Below are 15,939 nucleotides of genomic sequence, written 5' to 3'. Positions count from 1 at the left end.
AGAAACTCTACAAGCCAGAAGGGATTGGCATGATATACTTAAAGTGATAAAAGGGAAGAACCTACAAGCAAGATTAGTCTACCCAGCAAGCATCTCATTCAGATTCGATGGAGAAATCAAAAGCTTTACAGACAAGCAAAAGCTAAGAGAATTCAGCACCACCAAATCAGCTCTACAACATATGCTAAATGAACTTTTCTAAGTGGGAAACAGAAGAGCAGAAAAGGACCTACAAAAACAAACCCTAAACAATTAAGAAAATGGTCATAGGGGGCTTCCCTGGTGGCACAGTGGTTGAGAGTCTGCCTGCCGATGCAGGGAACACGGGTTCGTGCCCTGGTCCGGGAAGATCCCACATGCCGCAGAGCTGCTAGGCCCGTGAGCCATGGCCGCTGAGCCAGCGCATCCAGAGCCTGTGCTCTGCAACGGGAGAGGCCACAACAGTGAGAGGCCCGTGTACTGTAAAAAAAACAAAAAAAGAAAATGGTAATAGGAACATACATATCAATAATTACCTTAAATGTGAATGGATTAAATGCTCCAACCAAAAGACACAGGCTTGCTGAATGGGTACAAAAACAAGACCCATATATATGCTGTCTACAAGAGACCCACTTCAGACCTAGGGACACATACAGACTGAAAGTGAGGAGATGGAAAAAGATATTCCATGCAAATTGGAAATCAAAAGAAAGCTGGAGTCACAATACTCATATCAGATAAAATAGACTTTAAAATAAAGAATGTTACAAGAGACAAGGAATGACACTACATAATGATCAAGGGATCAATCCAAGAAAAAGATGTAACAATTATAAATATATATGCACCCAAAATAGGAGCACCTCAATACTGAAGGCAGCTGCTAACAGCTGTAAAAGAGGAAATTGACAGTAACACAGTAATAGTGGGGGACTTTAACACCTCACTTACACCAATGGGCAGATCATCCAAAATGAAAATAAATAAGGAAACAGAAGTTTTAAATGACACAATAGACCAGATAGATTTAACTGATATTTATAGGACATTCCATCCAAAAACGGCAGATTACACTTTCTTCTCAAGTGCGCACAGAACGTTCTCCAGGATAGATCACATCTTGGGTCACAAGTCAAGCCTCGGTAAAGTTAAGAAAATTGAAATCATATCAAGCATCTTTTCTGACCACAAAGCTATAAGATTAGAAATGAATTACAGGGGAAAAAACGTAAAAAACACAAACTCATGGAGGCTAAACACTACATTACTAAATAACCAAGAGATCACTGAAGAAATCAAAGAGGAAATCACAAAATATCTAGACAAATGACAATGAAAACACGACAATCCAAAACCTATGGGATGCAGCAAAAGCAGTTCTAAGAGGGAAGTTTATAGCTATACAAGCCTACCTCAAGAAACAAAAAATCTCAAATAAATAATCTCACCTTACACCTAAAGGAACTATAGAAAGAAGAACAAACAAAACCCAAAGTTAGCAGAAGGAAAGAAATCATAAAGATCAGAGCAGAAATAAATGAAATAGAAACAAAGAAAACAATAGCAAAAATCAATAAAACTAAAAGCTGGTTCTTTGAGAAGATAAACAAAATTGATAAACCATTAGCCAGACTCATCACGAAAAAGAAGGAGAGGACTCAAATCAGTAAAATATGAGGAAAAAACAAAACAAAAACGACTTTTCTCTTTTTATAAATACTTTTAGAAATCAATACTATTTCTATACATCAATTATATACTTTTAGGACAATATATAAATCATGATAGATCATTTGAATCCTCACATACACATCATAGAATGTTTTGCTTGTTTCATAGTTAAAGCGAAAGCTAATCCTAGTTTTACAGATTCATAGTGAAAAGCCTACCATTCTGGAGCTGGAAGAAGATTGCCTTAAAGAGTTTTAATGCATGTTATAGAGGAAGAAGAAAACCTAATAAAGTGACATGCTGAAGGTCACAGTTAACAAATGAGAGACAGCTATAGTATGATCATGGACTTACAGTGGAAATCATACTGGAGTCAGATGATCTCAGTTGAGTCCTGGCCTTCTACTTCTTAGTTGTGTCCTTAGGCAGTCATTTAAAGAATCATATAGTAAATGTTCAGTAAGCATTCCTTAGATTGAGGAACATATATGAAAGTTTTTTTTGTAAACTATAAAGCACATAAGCAAATAATATTACTATAATTATTAAAATTAGGAAGTCATCCCTTCTGATGCTAAGTCCACTGCTTTTTCTGAACTCTGCTGGATTTCATGCTAAAGACTTATTGAGAGCAGGAGTCATATTTAATATTGCATCAAGTTAAAATTATGTTTATAAGGGCTCTATAGCAATGTGGAAAATGCTTATAATTACATTAAAAATTAAATTTAAGACAGAAAACAAGATTATATACACATGATGATTGTGACTGTGTAGGCTGAAGTAATATGCATGTTACTGATACTCAAATAGATTGACAAAGGATAAATCCTTCTGTCAGCTGCATATAAAATATACTAGGTAGTATAATTATGAATGTTTTTTCTATTTTCTTCAGTAGTTTGATGCATTTTACATTTTTTTTTTTTTTTTTTTTTTTTTTTTGCGTTATGCGGGCCTCTCACTGTTGTGGCCTCTCCCATTTGTGGAGCACAGGCTCCGGCCGCGCAGGCTCAGTGGCCATGGCTCACGGGCCCAGCCGCTCCGCGGCATGTGGGATCTTCCCGAAACGGGGCACGAACCCGCGTCTCCTGCATCGGCAGGCGGACTCTCAAGCACTGCGCCACCAGGGAAGCCCGCATTTTACATTTTAAAGAACATATATATTTAAGTAATTTAAACTCTTCAGAAAAAAGAACTTTATATAAAGACAAATAATTGCTGCTGCTTGTATGGAAAGACTATTTTATGCCATGGGGCAAACGATCCTACCAGTACAATCACAAGAATAGCCTTTACTACTTCTCTCTTTCCTTCTTAGAAAGGAGACGTGTCAAGACAACATTAATAGACTTCTACTAATGCTTTAAATTCAGGGAACTTCTTAGTACAGTCAGTTTATATTTTGGGTGCTTACTGTGTTCTAGTTGCTCTACTGAGGGCTACAAGGATTATGAATAAATAAAACAATAATAGTCACAATTCAAAGAGTGCTTATTACATCCCAGAGTCTATTTCACAACAGCCCTCTGAGAAGTAAGTGATATTATTCCCATTTTACAAATGAGAAAGTGAGACTCAGAGAAGTAAAATAATGTCTGAATCACACAGTGGTGAAGCTGGGAATTAAAACCAGGTTTTTCTGATTCAGAAGCCACTATAGTACATTTTCTTCTCTCATGAAAGAAAGATGTGCTTTCCACCTTCAGAGAGCTTTTAGTAGTTGAGGCAAACTCATAAAAAGAAAACAGGAAGAATGTACTAAGCACCAATGATTGCTACAAATTTTGGTTTGGGTGTTCCTTGGAGGGGAAGAATGTTGGGGGCTGAAGTGGTTAGGAAGAACTTTATATCAAAAGTTAATTTTAAGCTTAGCTTTGGAGAATGGTTAAAACTTAAATAGTCAAGAGAGGGAGAAAGACTCATGCAGGTAGAGGGGAGATGGTAAGAAAGCAAAAAAGCTCTATATGAGATAATTCGAAAGGAACACAACTAGAGAGGAGGGTTTGATCGGGGAATAATATGAAAGAGAAAACTCAAAAAGCAGGGTGGAGGGGCTTCCCTGGTGGCGCAGTGCTTGAGAGTCCGCCTGCCGATGCAGGAGACGCGGGTTCGTGCCCCGTTTCGGGAAGATCCCACATGCCGCGGAGCGGCTGGGCCCGTGAGCCATGGCCGCTGAGCCTGCGCGTCCGGAGCCTGTGCTCCGCAAATGGGAGAGGCCACAACAGTGAGAGGCCCGCATAACGCAAGGAAAAAAAAAAAAAAAGCAGGGTGGAGGATCTTAAAAGCTAAACTGAGGACTTTGAGATTTTTACCTTATAATAATATATAAATGATAGCCAGTACTGAGCACTTAACACATTCTGGGCACTGTTGTAAGTACTATACATGTGTGATGTCATTTAAGTCCTAAAGTAGGTGAGACCCAGAGAAGTCAGTAACTTGCCAAGGTCACACCATTAGAAGACAGTAGAAGAGCCAGCCTTTGAACACCAGAAATTTAAATCCAGAACCCCTGGTCTTAATCACAACACTGTTCTGGTTCTAGAATCCATGGTAAGTTGAACAAGTTTTAGGCCCAGGACCACTGATCTTAAGTAATACACTTCACACCTCTAGTGATTTTTAACATTTAAGAAAGGTAATGTGACCAGATAATGACATCCCATTTCTATTCCTGCAACCCTTATACATCTTTAGGACAGTTGAGGAGAAGTTAAGGTATTTGTGTTAATGGCTTTCAGCTCTGCCTACTTTTCTGTGCTTATCTGGTCAGCTACTGTCAGTTAACCCCTGGCCCCGAACATCCAAGTTATGTCAGTCCATTGTTGGTTGTAGTTTAGTGGTTTTCAGAGTGTGGCTCCTGAACCAGCAGCGACAGCATCAACTGGGAACTTGTTAAAAGTCCCAATTCTGGCCTCATTCCAGACCCACTGAATCAGAAACTCTGGAGGTGAGTACAGCAATCTGTGTTTCAACAATCCTCACCTAAAGATTATCATACTAAGTGAAGTAAGTCAGAAAGAGAACGACAAATACTATGTGACATCACTTACGTGTGGAATCTAAAATACGACACAAATGAACATATCTATGAAACAGAAACAGACTCACAGACACAGAGGACAGACTTGTGGTTGCCAAGGGGGAGGGTGGTGGGGAGAGAAGGATTGAGAATTTGAGATTAGCAGACAGACTATTATATACAGGATTGATAAACAACAAAGTTTGTTGTATGATGCAGAGACCTATGTTCAGTATCCTGTGATAAACCGTAATGGAAGAGAATATGAAAAAGAATATATATATATATATATATATATAACTGAATCACTTTGCTATACAGCAGAAATTAACACTGTAAATCAACTGTACTTCAATAAAATTAACAATAAGTAATCCTTTAGGTGATTATCATGCATGCTGAAGTGTGAGAACCATTACTGTAGTATACTCTAGGGTTTCCATTTCGGAGCAAACTACCAAAAATTTTTTTTTTTTTTTTTTGCGGTACACAGGCCTCTCACTGCTGTGGCCTCTCCCACTGCGGAGCACAGGCTCCGGACGCGCAGGCCCAGCAGCCATGGCTCACGGGCCCAGCCACTCCGCGGCACGTGGGATCCTCCCGGACCAGGGCACAAACCCGTGTACCCTGCATTGGCAGGCGGACTCTCAACCACTGCGCCACCAGGGAAGCCCGAAACTACCAAAAATTTTTGACAATACCTGGTATTAACATTGAGAATCTCAATCTTGAGTCTCTGCTGCTGGGTCTTGCAGTCTAACTTTTTGGAAATAGTCATGGCTCCTAAGCTAACGAGCATTTTAAAAGGGCTTTTCCTCAGCCTCTCTGAAGTAATTATACTTTGTAAGCACACTTAAGCTTTGCTTTATGACTTTAGTTCATTCCTGAAAACCTACCTCTAAGGGAAGAGTTTTTAGCTCAGAAGGTATTTACATCCATTCTAATGGAAAAAAAAATTATGTGTTCCATTGTTATCTAAGATACCAAAATAGTTTCAGATTTAAAAATATATCAGTTGAACAATGATAACAAGTTTGTATAAATAAATACTTTGAAAGTAAATAAAAACAGTTTGCACTTAAAATGTTATGTGATGATGATTTATTGTACTTGCAAAATGAGGAAGAGAAGACTTGATAGTGAGGTGGCTGGTGGTGGAATACAAAGGAGTTATTCTTTGGAAGGAGCTGGAGAGTCAGGTGGTAGATTTTAAAGCTGGTAATCTTTGGGAGTTTGTGGTTATCTTGCACTTAAAAACAGCTGTAGCACACCTGGGCCAGCCACTGGGATACAGATGAAACATAGCCTCTGTTCTCAAGGGGCCTGGAAAAGGAGTGAGATGCCCCAACAGCTCACTCTGTAAAAAGAAACTAACTGCTTGTTGGAACTAAGTGCTATATAGAAAGAAAGCAAAGGAGGGAGTGGCTGGGGAGTCTTCTAGACCCCTTAGTCCTCAAATTAAACCTTAGAAAAAGAGTGGGGTCCTGACTGGTGGAAATGGGGACAGGGTAGGCCATGCTGAGAGAATGGAAGGAGAAAGGTTCAGGGCATATGGTCAGGGGATTGGGAGTCCCTTTGGAGCACTTGGAAAAGAAAGGAGAAGGAGGGTATGTGTGTGACGGAGACAGCAGTAGGAAAGGGGGCACTGAGCTTATTTCAGCTGCATTCTGTGGGCAACAGGGAGCTATGGAAAGTGTTTGAAGAGAACAGAGTATGTTTTAGGAAGAGTAAAATCAACTGAAAAAAAGTTATAGCACAGGAAAATTACATTAGGGCAAAATAAAGGTGAAACAGGAGCACCTTTGAAACATAGAAGTCGTGCATGCACTCAACAGATGGAGCAATCGTAAAGAATGCTACCTTGTCTTGCTTGGTGTTCATATGCAAAGCAAAACTTTCTGATTCATCCAGATGTGGTACATGGTTTATTTGTTCTTTGTTCTTTATAATATTCTCTGAATAGAAATGATCATATGGAGTACAGCGATGAGTGTGTCTGTTAACTATTCCTTTGTTATATTTTTATGTCTGATTTTTTTTAAGTTGTAATACAAAAAAGGGAGGGGTCATTGTCCAAGAACTGGCATTACTTTTCAAGGGACATTACAGCAAAAAGCTACCTAACTGTTGTCATGTGAGGCAAGTCTGTGATGAGAAATGACATCAACTATGATGAGTTTAAAACAACTATGATTGAAAACTGTACTTAAAACAGTCTCGGTTGCTGATGTCCTGCAAGCCTTTAGATGAGGCAGTTTTTAACTATAAATTTTATAGGCCTCCCCAATTTCTTTTATGTAGCCTTCTTATGTCCCAGAGTTTAACAGTCCATGTGGCTAATAGCCTTGGCTATGCCAGTTTGTATTCATATTTTGCTTTTTTTCTTTCTTGAGTCTGAAGGTGGAGGAAGAAAGGAGCCATATTACCCACAGATTTTTTTGTTTTTTGGATTTTATTGTTGCTCTTGTTTTTGGTTTAGAAAGAAAAGAGCTAAAGATTTCTGTGTTTTAGGGGCTTCCCTGGTGGCGCAGTGGTTGAGAGTCCTCCTGCTGATGCAGGGGACACGGGTTCGTGCCCCAGTCCGGGAAGATCCCACATGCCGTGGAGCAGCTGGGCCCGTGAGCCATGGCCGCTGAGCCTGCGCATCCGGAGCCTGTGTTCCGCAATGGGAGAGGCCACAACAGTGAGAGGCCCGCGTACTGCTAAAAAAAAAAAAGATTTCTGTGTTTTATTAGATATGTAGAACTCCAAATTCACATATATAGTATTTTATAATATCATATTTATTATGTATTTCTTAACTAGGAATGTAGATAATTTCCCTCTTGGGTAAAATTGTATGGGAGCAAAGGTTATTTAACTCCACCACCCAGGAATATACCACATAGGAAATAGTATGTAGAAGGTACTTTTTTTTGTCTTGGATGTGAAAGATCTGAAATTGGAGAAAATTTCCCATTTTTTATATTTTTAATAATAGGCACATTATACTTTCCTCCACCACAAAACTGCATTCATGAAAAAAATGCTTTAACAATGATATTAAAACATTAAGTGGAAGTCCCTTCCAGTTATCAGGTATGTTAAAGGATAGAGTGCCTTTTTGTTTTTTGGTTTTTTTTGGCTGCCCCGGGCCTTAGTTGTGCCCTGCGAGATCTAGTTCCCTGACCAGGGATCGAACCCAGGCCCCCTGCATTGGAAGCGCAGAGTCTTAACCACTGGACCACCAGGGAAGTCCCAGGGATGAAGTTTTTTTTTAGCTTGTTAGGTTAATTTCCTTCCCACCTCCATCTAGAGAGCATAGTACATTTAAAATGGACATTTCCGGGTTTCCCTGGTGGTGCAGTGGTTAAGAATCCGCCTGCCAATGCAGGGGACATGGGTTCGAGCCCTGGTTCAGGAAGATCCCACATGCTGTGGAGCAACTAAGTCCGTGCACCACAACTACTGAGCCTGCGCTCTAGAGCCCATGTGGCACAACTACTGAGCCTGCATGCCACAATTACTGAAGCCTGCATGCTTAGAGCCTGTGCTCTGTGACAAGAGAAGCCACTGCAATGAGAAGCCCGTGTACCACAACGAATAGCCCCTGCTCACCGCACCTAGAGAAAGCCCGTGCACAGCAACAAAGACCCAATGCAGCCAAAACTAAATAAATAAAATAAATAAATTTATAAAAAAATAAAATTGACATTTCCATAGCTGTTTGACTCAGATGTACTGAGAAGATGCCCATGGCCTAGGATTCCTGCCAAGATCATAATGCTTGACCCACAGATAGCTTCTTTTTAAAAAAGTTAAAGTCTGATGATAGGTTAATAGAAACTTTGTAAAACCTTGTATTGGTCATAGTTGTTGCTGTTATTTTTATAAATTGTAACGGGTATAGAAATGGTCAGCAGTGGAATGGTTATATCTGCTTGCTGAAATTGTAACGGGTATAGAAATGGTCAGCAGTGGAATGGTTATATCTGCTTGCTGCACATATAAGGTTTGAGCTTCAGAGTCCCAGATCTGCAGTTTATGGAGAAGAAAGCTGGACATTGAATTTTGAGAGAATTATCAATGGTTCTTAAATTTGGCAATGACAGAAAGAACTGTTTTTCAAAAAATTCAAGATAGAGTAAACTTTGGGTCCAAATAAAGAGTTGTTTCTGAGATAGTGGTAGCAAAATTTGGAACCAGGACTACCGCATATATTTGTGTAATCTGTGCCCTACACCAAGAGAACAAAGGGAAGCTTAAGATCCTGCCCACACTCTGAGCTTCCCAAGTCATGTGTCCTGGCACAGGGCTGCCCAGAGGAAGAAGGCTGTTTTGTAATTTGTCCACCCAGTAGGAACATTTTTTGCAGTTAGCCTGGAGAGGGGCACCTTTTTGCAGTTGACTCAAAGGCATCATATATGCTAGCTGAGCCCTCTTTGGAACCCAACACTTGGAATAATTTTTATCAGTGTTGTCAGCAAAAGATCTCTGGGGTCATTTGATGATGAAATGTTATTACCCGTTAGCTAAAGAGAGTTCTAAGGTTTATAAAACATGGGACTACTGCAGTAGTACTACTCAGAAGAAATAGCACAGCTGAAACTGGCAGAAATGCAGACTTCTTTAAGTCTTTTTATGAGAGCCTATACTTGTAGCCAATTGTGAACCAATTCTCAAGGCATTAATCTTTATTTCCAGGAAGGAAACAGCTATGATTCAGATGATTACCTTCTATCCTGATAGTATGTGTAGTCTGATGTTAAAAATTCATTGAGAACAAAGCCATATAAGACATTTGAAACTAGTCAGTTTAAAAGAGAATAAGTGATTTTATAGGAAGAATATTGGGCTGGAAATTAGGAAACCTATACTCTATCTGTTGCTACCCCAGTAATTCACCCTGGCCCCATACAAGTAGCTTAACCTTTCTGGCCCTCAATTTCCATATCTGTAAAGTAAAAGAAGTACACCAAATATAAGGTCTCTTTCAGTTCTAACATTCTGTGACTTTAAAAAAGTAAAAACCTTTTCTAGCCAGATCTTGAACTGCAGTTAAATACATTGATAGAGAAACATTCTGTTTTAAATCACTTAAGCCAAATAATGATTTTTTCATACTCATTCTTGTTTTTCAGAAACTCTGTGAAGGCATATTTAAAGTCCTTTTAAAGGACATCCCAACAACATGTCAAGTATCCTGCCTTGAAGTTCTCCGCATTCTCTCCAGAGACAAAAAGGTTTTAGTTCCTGTAACAACTAAGGAAAATATGCAGATACTGCTGCGACTAGCCAAGCTAAATGAGTCGGATGATTCTTTGGAGAAGGTGTCAGAGTTCCCAGTTATCGTGGAGTCATTAAAATGTCTTTGTAACATAGTGTTCAACAGTCAGATGGCACAGCAGCTCAGCCTGGAACTTAACCTTGCTGCAAAGCTCTGTAACCTCCTGAGAAAGTGCAAGGACCGAAAGTTTATCAATGACATTAAGTGCTTTGACTTGCGCTTGCTCTTCGTCCTGTCACTTTTGCACACCGACATCAGGTCACAATTGCGCTATGAGCTCCAAGGACTACCGCTGCTAACCCAGATCTTGGAAAGTGCCTTTAGCATCAAGTGGACCGATGAATATGAATCGGCCATAGACCGTAATGGACCTCCTCTCTCACCTCAGGAGACAGACTGTGCCATTGAGGCCCTCAAAGCTCTCTTCAATGTGACGGTAGACAGTTGGAAGGTGCATAAAGAGGTAAGGTTGAGAATATTCTTATCTACTTGGAATTTCATTGGTTTGGGGTGTCCTTAGAGCTGCCTGCCAGAGAGGAATGCTAAGTAGGGAAATGGAAAAAGTTTCCAGTTCCCTCAATCAGTTAAATGACTCAAGATACATTTCTTAACCATTATAACTCTTATTCTTCCCATTTGTGTAACACTTATCAGAAGAATAGGGTGAAGATTGACTACTGTTTTATAAGATGCCAAATACAGTTCCTTTTCTGAGTTGTACTATCATGTGTCTTTTTTTTTAAGTTCCTCTTTCAGGAACAAGGTTTAAATGATGGATTTAAAGGGAAACAAAACAATGTGATTCATAAAGGTATAGGCATTTTCATTGCCTGCAGTCTTAAAGAAACATAAAGATATTCAGGCAAGTTGAAATTGATCAATCAGAATTGATGTCTGCTCAGTAGAGTAAAAGACATTGTGTTTATCACCTATCATCCTAGTCTCCTAACCTGTTACTCTGTAGTGTTTAGATAACTACCAGAAGTGTAGGACAACTAGATAGCCATGCTTATAACACAGTCCTAGAAAACAAGTATAATTATACCAGAATATGGGAAAGTTTATTTTAAACCACTTGACTTATTGCTAGACTAAGATCCTTCTCTGTGGCTTGGACCTTTTAGCAACCCAAAGTGAGGCAGATTTGATAGTTTAAATTTGAGTACCCACAAGAACAATATGCTAAACAAGAAGCTTAGTTTAAGGAAGTCAATAATTTTAAGTAAACTGGACATAAACTTTTTCCCTTGCTTCTAGAATCTTAATATTTCACATTTACCCTCTCTCTTTAACCTTAAATAACTCATAAAATTTAGTCTCTGCCTTAAAAAAAAAAGAAAAGAAAAGTATTCTGGTGCCAGAGCAAATTATCTTTTCTGACAATTGACTTTAGGACTTAGGCTAACATTTTGCTGTGTCCATTTGAAGCAGTTCTTACCATGAATAAAGATCTGTTTTTGCCAGCAGCCTACTTTGAAAGGATTATCTCAGTGCAGTGCTATAGTAGGAGTATGCAGGCATCTGAGTTTTAAAGTGCAAATAGGTCTATATTTTGAAACCAAATATTTGAAGATCAGTCCTAACAGCTGTTTTAGATGACTGTAGTATGGTCAGTTTTTCCTGGGACTTGGCAGAAAAAGATGTGGAAAGCCCACATGCTCCATTTATGCTTTGAAACCAAATATTTGGAAATATTTAAAATGTTATGTCTCTATGCTTATTTGGTACCTTCTATGGTTATTTTTCTTACACTGTTTGTTTTGGTGTTTTTAAGTTCTCCATTTAGTTGCAAGAGCTCTTCTGAGACTGTTGGTTTGCCATTGTTGGAGCCCCTGTTATTTAAATTGTGCCCCAGATAGTAGCTTATGCTCTTCAGATTCCTGACAGAAAGGGTTTATAGTTCAGTGGCTACACATCAGCAAAGGTATGGAATGATATGTAATAAATATCAGTATATTGAGATTAGCCCTAATTAGTGTGCTTCAATTATAATTAATAGCAGGGCTGGAAGAAGCTTTAGAAAATGTTGAAGTGGCAAATACTTATTCTGTATTATAGAATGTTTATTTTCCAAAAGATACATGATAAAGGATCAGTAGTCGTGAAGCAGGCATCTCAACAGAACTCTCGTGAGTCATGGATCACTTTATTCAAGCATTATAAAATGTGCCTAGTTAATATGACTCTGGGCTATTATTGAAGTTATCAGAAATTGTAAACAGTATTGAAAACAGGACCTTGCCAACCCACTTAGGCAAGAGTGTGGGAAAGCTTATTTTAAACCACTTGAGTCTCCATAAGTCTCTAAATTCAAATTTTAGCAAGCATTTAGTAAATCAGTCAGTCAATAAATATTTATGAACAATTGCCAGGTATTATGCTAGGCGTTGTGTAATATATTGGCAAATAATACACATAGTCTCTGCAGACTTCAGTTTTATTGGTGATATAGGTAATAAGTAAACAAATATATAATTTAAATTGTGTTAAGTACTAGGAGAGAAACAGTACAATGATGGAGAATACTTAGTATAGTTAGAGAAGACCACTGAAAGTCTCTCCTGAGATCTGAAGACTGAGAATGATTTGGCCATTTGAATGGGAGTATGAAACATTTCACAGAAATTGAACAGCATGTGAAAAGACACAGAAATCAGAACATACAGTACTTTTTACTGAGGTATACATAACTTAGCATAAAAGAAATCTGTAGTAAGGATGTAGAGAAACTTGCCAGTAAAGGTCCATTTACCTGAATTTTAATATCTCCTTGATTGTCAGATTAAAGACATTTTTCTCTAGTTGAGCGAGCATCTAAAGAATTGTTAATACCTTAAAATACCAGCTGAAATAAAGGGATATGGAAAGCTTACTGTACAGAAGAATCCAACTTTAAAATATAGATTTAAAAATAATATTTTCCTTATTATGAAAATAATACATGCTAAATAACACTTCAGATCTAAGGGAAAAAAGCATACGAGCAATAAGAAAATACAAATTACCTATAAACCTACCATTCAAAGATAAGCCCTATTTGCATTTTGATGTATATCTTTCTAACCATTATTCATTGTGTAATATATAAACATGTGTGTGTGTGTGTATATATATATATATATATATATATATATATATATATTTTTTTTTTTACAAAAAATGCAGTCATTTTATCATCTTGCTTTTTTTTTCCACAATAAATGTTCTTGAAGAGTAGTGGATTACACAGTGTGTTCCTTGAAGCCATAATGTTCCTAGGAGTAACCTCTGGGGATGAGCGGACAGTGTTTCAAGTTCCCCACCCTTTCTTTAAAAAGAGCGCCTTTGGGGACTTCCCTGGCTGTCCAGTGGTTAAGACTCTACGCTCCCACTCCAGGGGGGTAGGGGTTTGATCACTGGTAGGAGAACTAAGATGGCACATGCCCCACAGGCTGCACAGTGTGGCCAAAAAAACCCAGCATCTTTGATTGTTGCTGCTGCTATTGTTTTTCTTTAAATTTAGGTCGTAACTAGATTTCATTTGGGGTATAAAAAGAGTTCTGCAACCAAAAAACTTTTTAACAACCACTTTCTTCTCGTAAAGATAATAAATCTTTATGAAAGAATACTCATATGTATAAAAATACTTGAGTATTCCTTCATAAGGATCTATCAACCTTTAACAAATCCCCTATGTGTAAAGATTTGTATTGTTTGCAGTTGTTTGCTGTCTTACATAGTAATACACGGTGAATTTTCTTGTTGTAAAATCTTTGTAGATAAATTCCTGAAATTCATGGGCCAAAGGGTTTTTCAAAACTTCAGGGTTTTTTGTGTATATCATATGTATTTAAATTTATATGTATTACCAAACTGACCTTCAGAAGAATAGTGCTAGTTTACACCTCTCAAACCCCCGGCATTTCACTTTTTAAAATCTTTACCTACTTTACAACTCAGTTGTCACAGAAAATGCAGATGTTTGGTTTGGGTTTTAACTGTTTCAGTAGGTATTTTTATGACTGTTCATTTACAGTTCACAAAAAAACAGAAAATTAGGGTTTTTTTGAGGTTTAGCAAATTAGTGTGATTTGTTCATTTTAGGTTCATGCCTCAATGTTAAATTCCTGCCTGGAAGCCAATGCTATCAAGCAGATTAATTCGGAGATTCCTTTCCATTCATTAGGAAATGTAGCTGGCCTTATTTCCACATGTGGTGTCAGTCTGTCTCCCTGCCTTCCTCCCTCTTTCTTTCCCTTTCCTGAAGGTAGTATGTTTAAAAAAGTCAAATTATTCCTTTTATAGGACCCAAAATCAGTTCTAGAAAAGTTAATGGGAATGGTCTTGTCTTCTTTTTGCTTCAGCACTTTGCTAAATCTCTCTGTTCATGGAGGAAAGCATGTTATTCTAGAGATCCCTTACTTAGCACACATTCCCTTCTGCAGCGCTTCCTAGGTATCAGTGCAATGTAATGAGAAAATACAAGGACCAACACACATGTTAGAGCCAGACAGCCAAGTGCAAACAGAGAAGTAGTACAAGTATCTGAGTAGTCAAAGGATGCTATCTGAGTGAGATAAGACAGTGAGTATCTATAGGAGTTATTTGGGAATGTCACATCGTAACAGAAGAGATTAGCCCCATAATGATTTTAGAGACTTTGAAGAAAGTGTGAAAAAAGGACTTGACATTATTTAATTAAAAATAAAGCTTCACGCTGTACCATGTTTTTTAACTGAATCATTTTTCAACATTTATTATTGAGTGCCCAATATGTGCAAAGTTCTGTATTAGGCACACAAGATGCAATATAAAGCATCTCTGCCCTCAGAGAACTAACAGTGTCATAGGAAAAACAGACATGTAAACAGATAGATATATAACTGTTTGTCACATTATTTACTATTCTTCTCTATATTTTCTATATATTTGAAAATAAAAAAAATCAACTCAGAAATGCACAGACGCTACAAATGCCATATATTCTTGATCTTTGGGGGTATGTCTGACCTCCCTGGCATAGTCTTTCTGCTAAGCAACATACCTAGCACAGAGTAGGTGTTCAATGAATATTTGTTTAGAGAGCAGATTCTAGCCTTTTTGGAGATACAGCACACTATTTTATAACATTTATATTTCCTTTTGTAAGTTAATTCAAAAAAGCCTTTATTACTTTATGCCTGGCACCATGTTAAATGTAAAAGGTGTGGTGGTGGAATACTTAATCTTTGCCTGTAAGGAACATATGCAATTTAGTAGGACAAATAACTGCAAAATGGCTAGGGTAAGACATAGGGTGAAATACTACCTGATGTATAGCTATATTTCCAAGTAAGAGTGCATGTGTACATTTGTGTGTGAGTGTGTATTTGTGTTTCACTTTGTGTAGAATTGAAATTGAATTTTCATAGGACAAGTTTCCTAAACCTTCTTGAAGTAATGAGAACTACCCTGGGATAACAAAACCAGTTTAGGACTCATTGGTGTGAGGTATTCTCCTTTCAGACTTTTTTCTCAGGCATTGATTAGATTGGTTGAAGCGCTGAATGAAAAAGGTATGAGGATATTGATACCTTTACCAAACAAAAGTGAAAATCTTCCACAGGTTGCACAGGAGAAGAAAGCAATAGTACAGTAGTGGAATCTATGAATAAGAAACAAAGCCTGTATAAAAAGATCCCCCCCCCAACAAAGATCCCAAAGAGTTTCATGAGTTTTTACCTCTCTTAGTGTTATCTCATTTTAATTTCTACTGTCACAACAAGCCTGCTTGCTTTCTCTTTCTTCCTCCTCTGTCTTAGGTATTTTTTTGCCTTCTCAACCTTTGGAGATAGTAGGATTACAGAGGAGAGACTGTTGATGCCCTAAAGATATCAAAACTAAGCTCATGGGCTTCCCTGGTGGCTCAGTGGTTGAATCCACCTGCCGATGCAGGGGACACGGGTTCGTGCCCTGGTCCGGGAAGATCCCACATGCTGCAGAGCGGCTAGGCCCGTGAGCCATGGCCACTGAGCTT

General features: G+C 38.2%; 1 protein-coding gene and 1 non-coding gene across 2 annotated transcripts in view; one reads left to right on the top strand and one right to left on the bottom strand.

Moving 5' to 3' along the window:
* The window catches only part of RIC8B (RIC8 guanine nucleotide exchange factor B), a 119,627-nt gene that overhangs the window by 33,415 nt on the left and 70,273 nt on the right, over nucleotides 1–15,939 (top strand). The window contains exon 3 of the mRNA XM_007462870.1: nucleotides 9,799–10,407. Within this exon, the coding sequence (XP_007462932.1) occupies nucleotides 9,799–10,407 (609 nt within the window). The remainder of the gene's footprint in view (nucleotides 1–9,798; nucleotides 10,408–15,939) is intronic.
* TRNAG-UCC (transfer RNA glycine (anticodon UCC)) lies at nucleotides 7,839–7,911 on the bottom strand. The gene has a single exon. It is a non-coding gene; the product is annotated as a tRNA-Gly (tRNA).

Source organism: Lipotes vexillifer, unplaced genomic scaffold (genome assembly GCF_000442215.2).
Source record: "Lipotes vexillifer unplaced genomic scaffold, Lipotes_vexillifer_v1.1 scaffold1177, whole genome shotgun sequence".
NCBI lineage: Eukaryota > Metazoa > Chordata > Mammalia > Artiodactyla > Lipotidae > Lipotes > Lipotes vexillifer.
The sequence above is the reverse complement of the archived record's forward strand: the minus strand, read 5'-3'. Positions and strand labels throughout refer to the sequence as shown.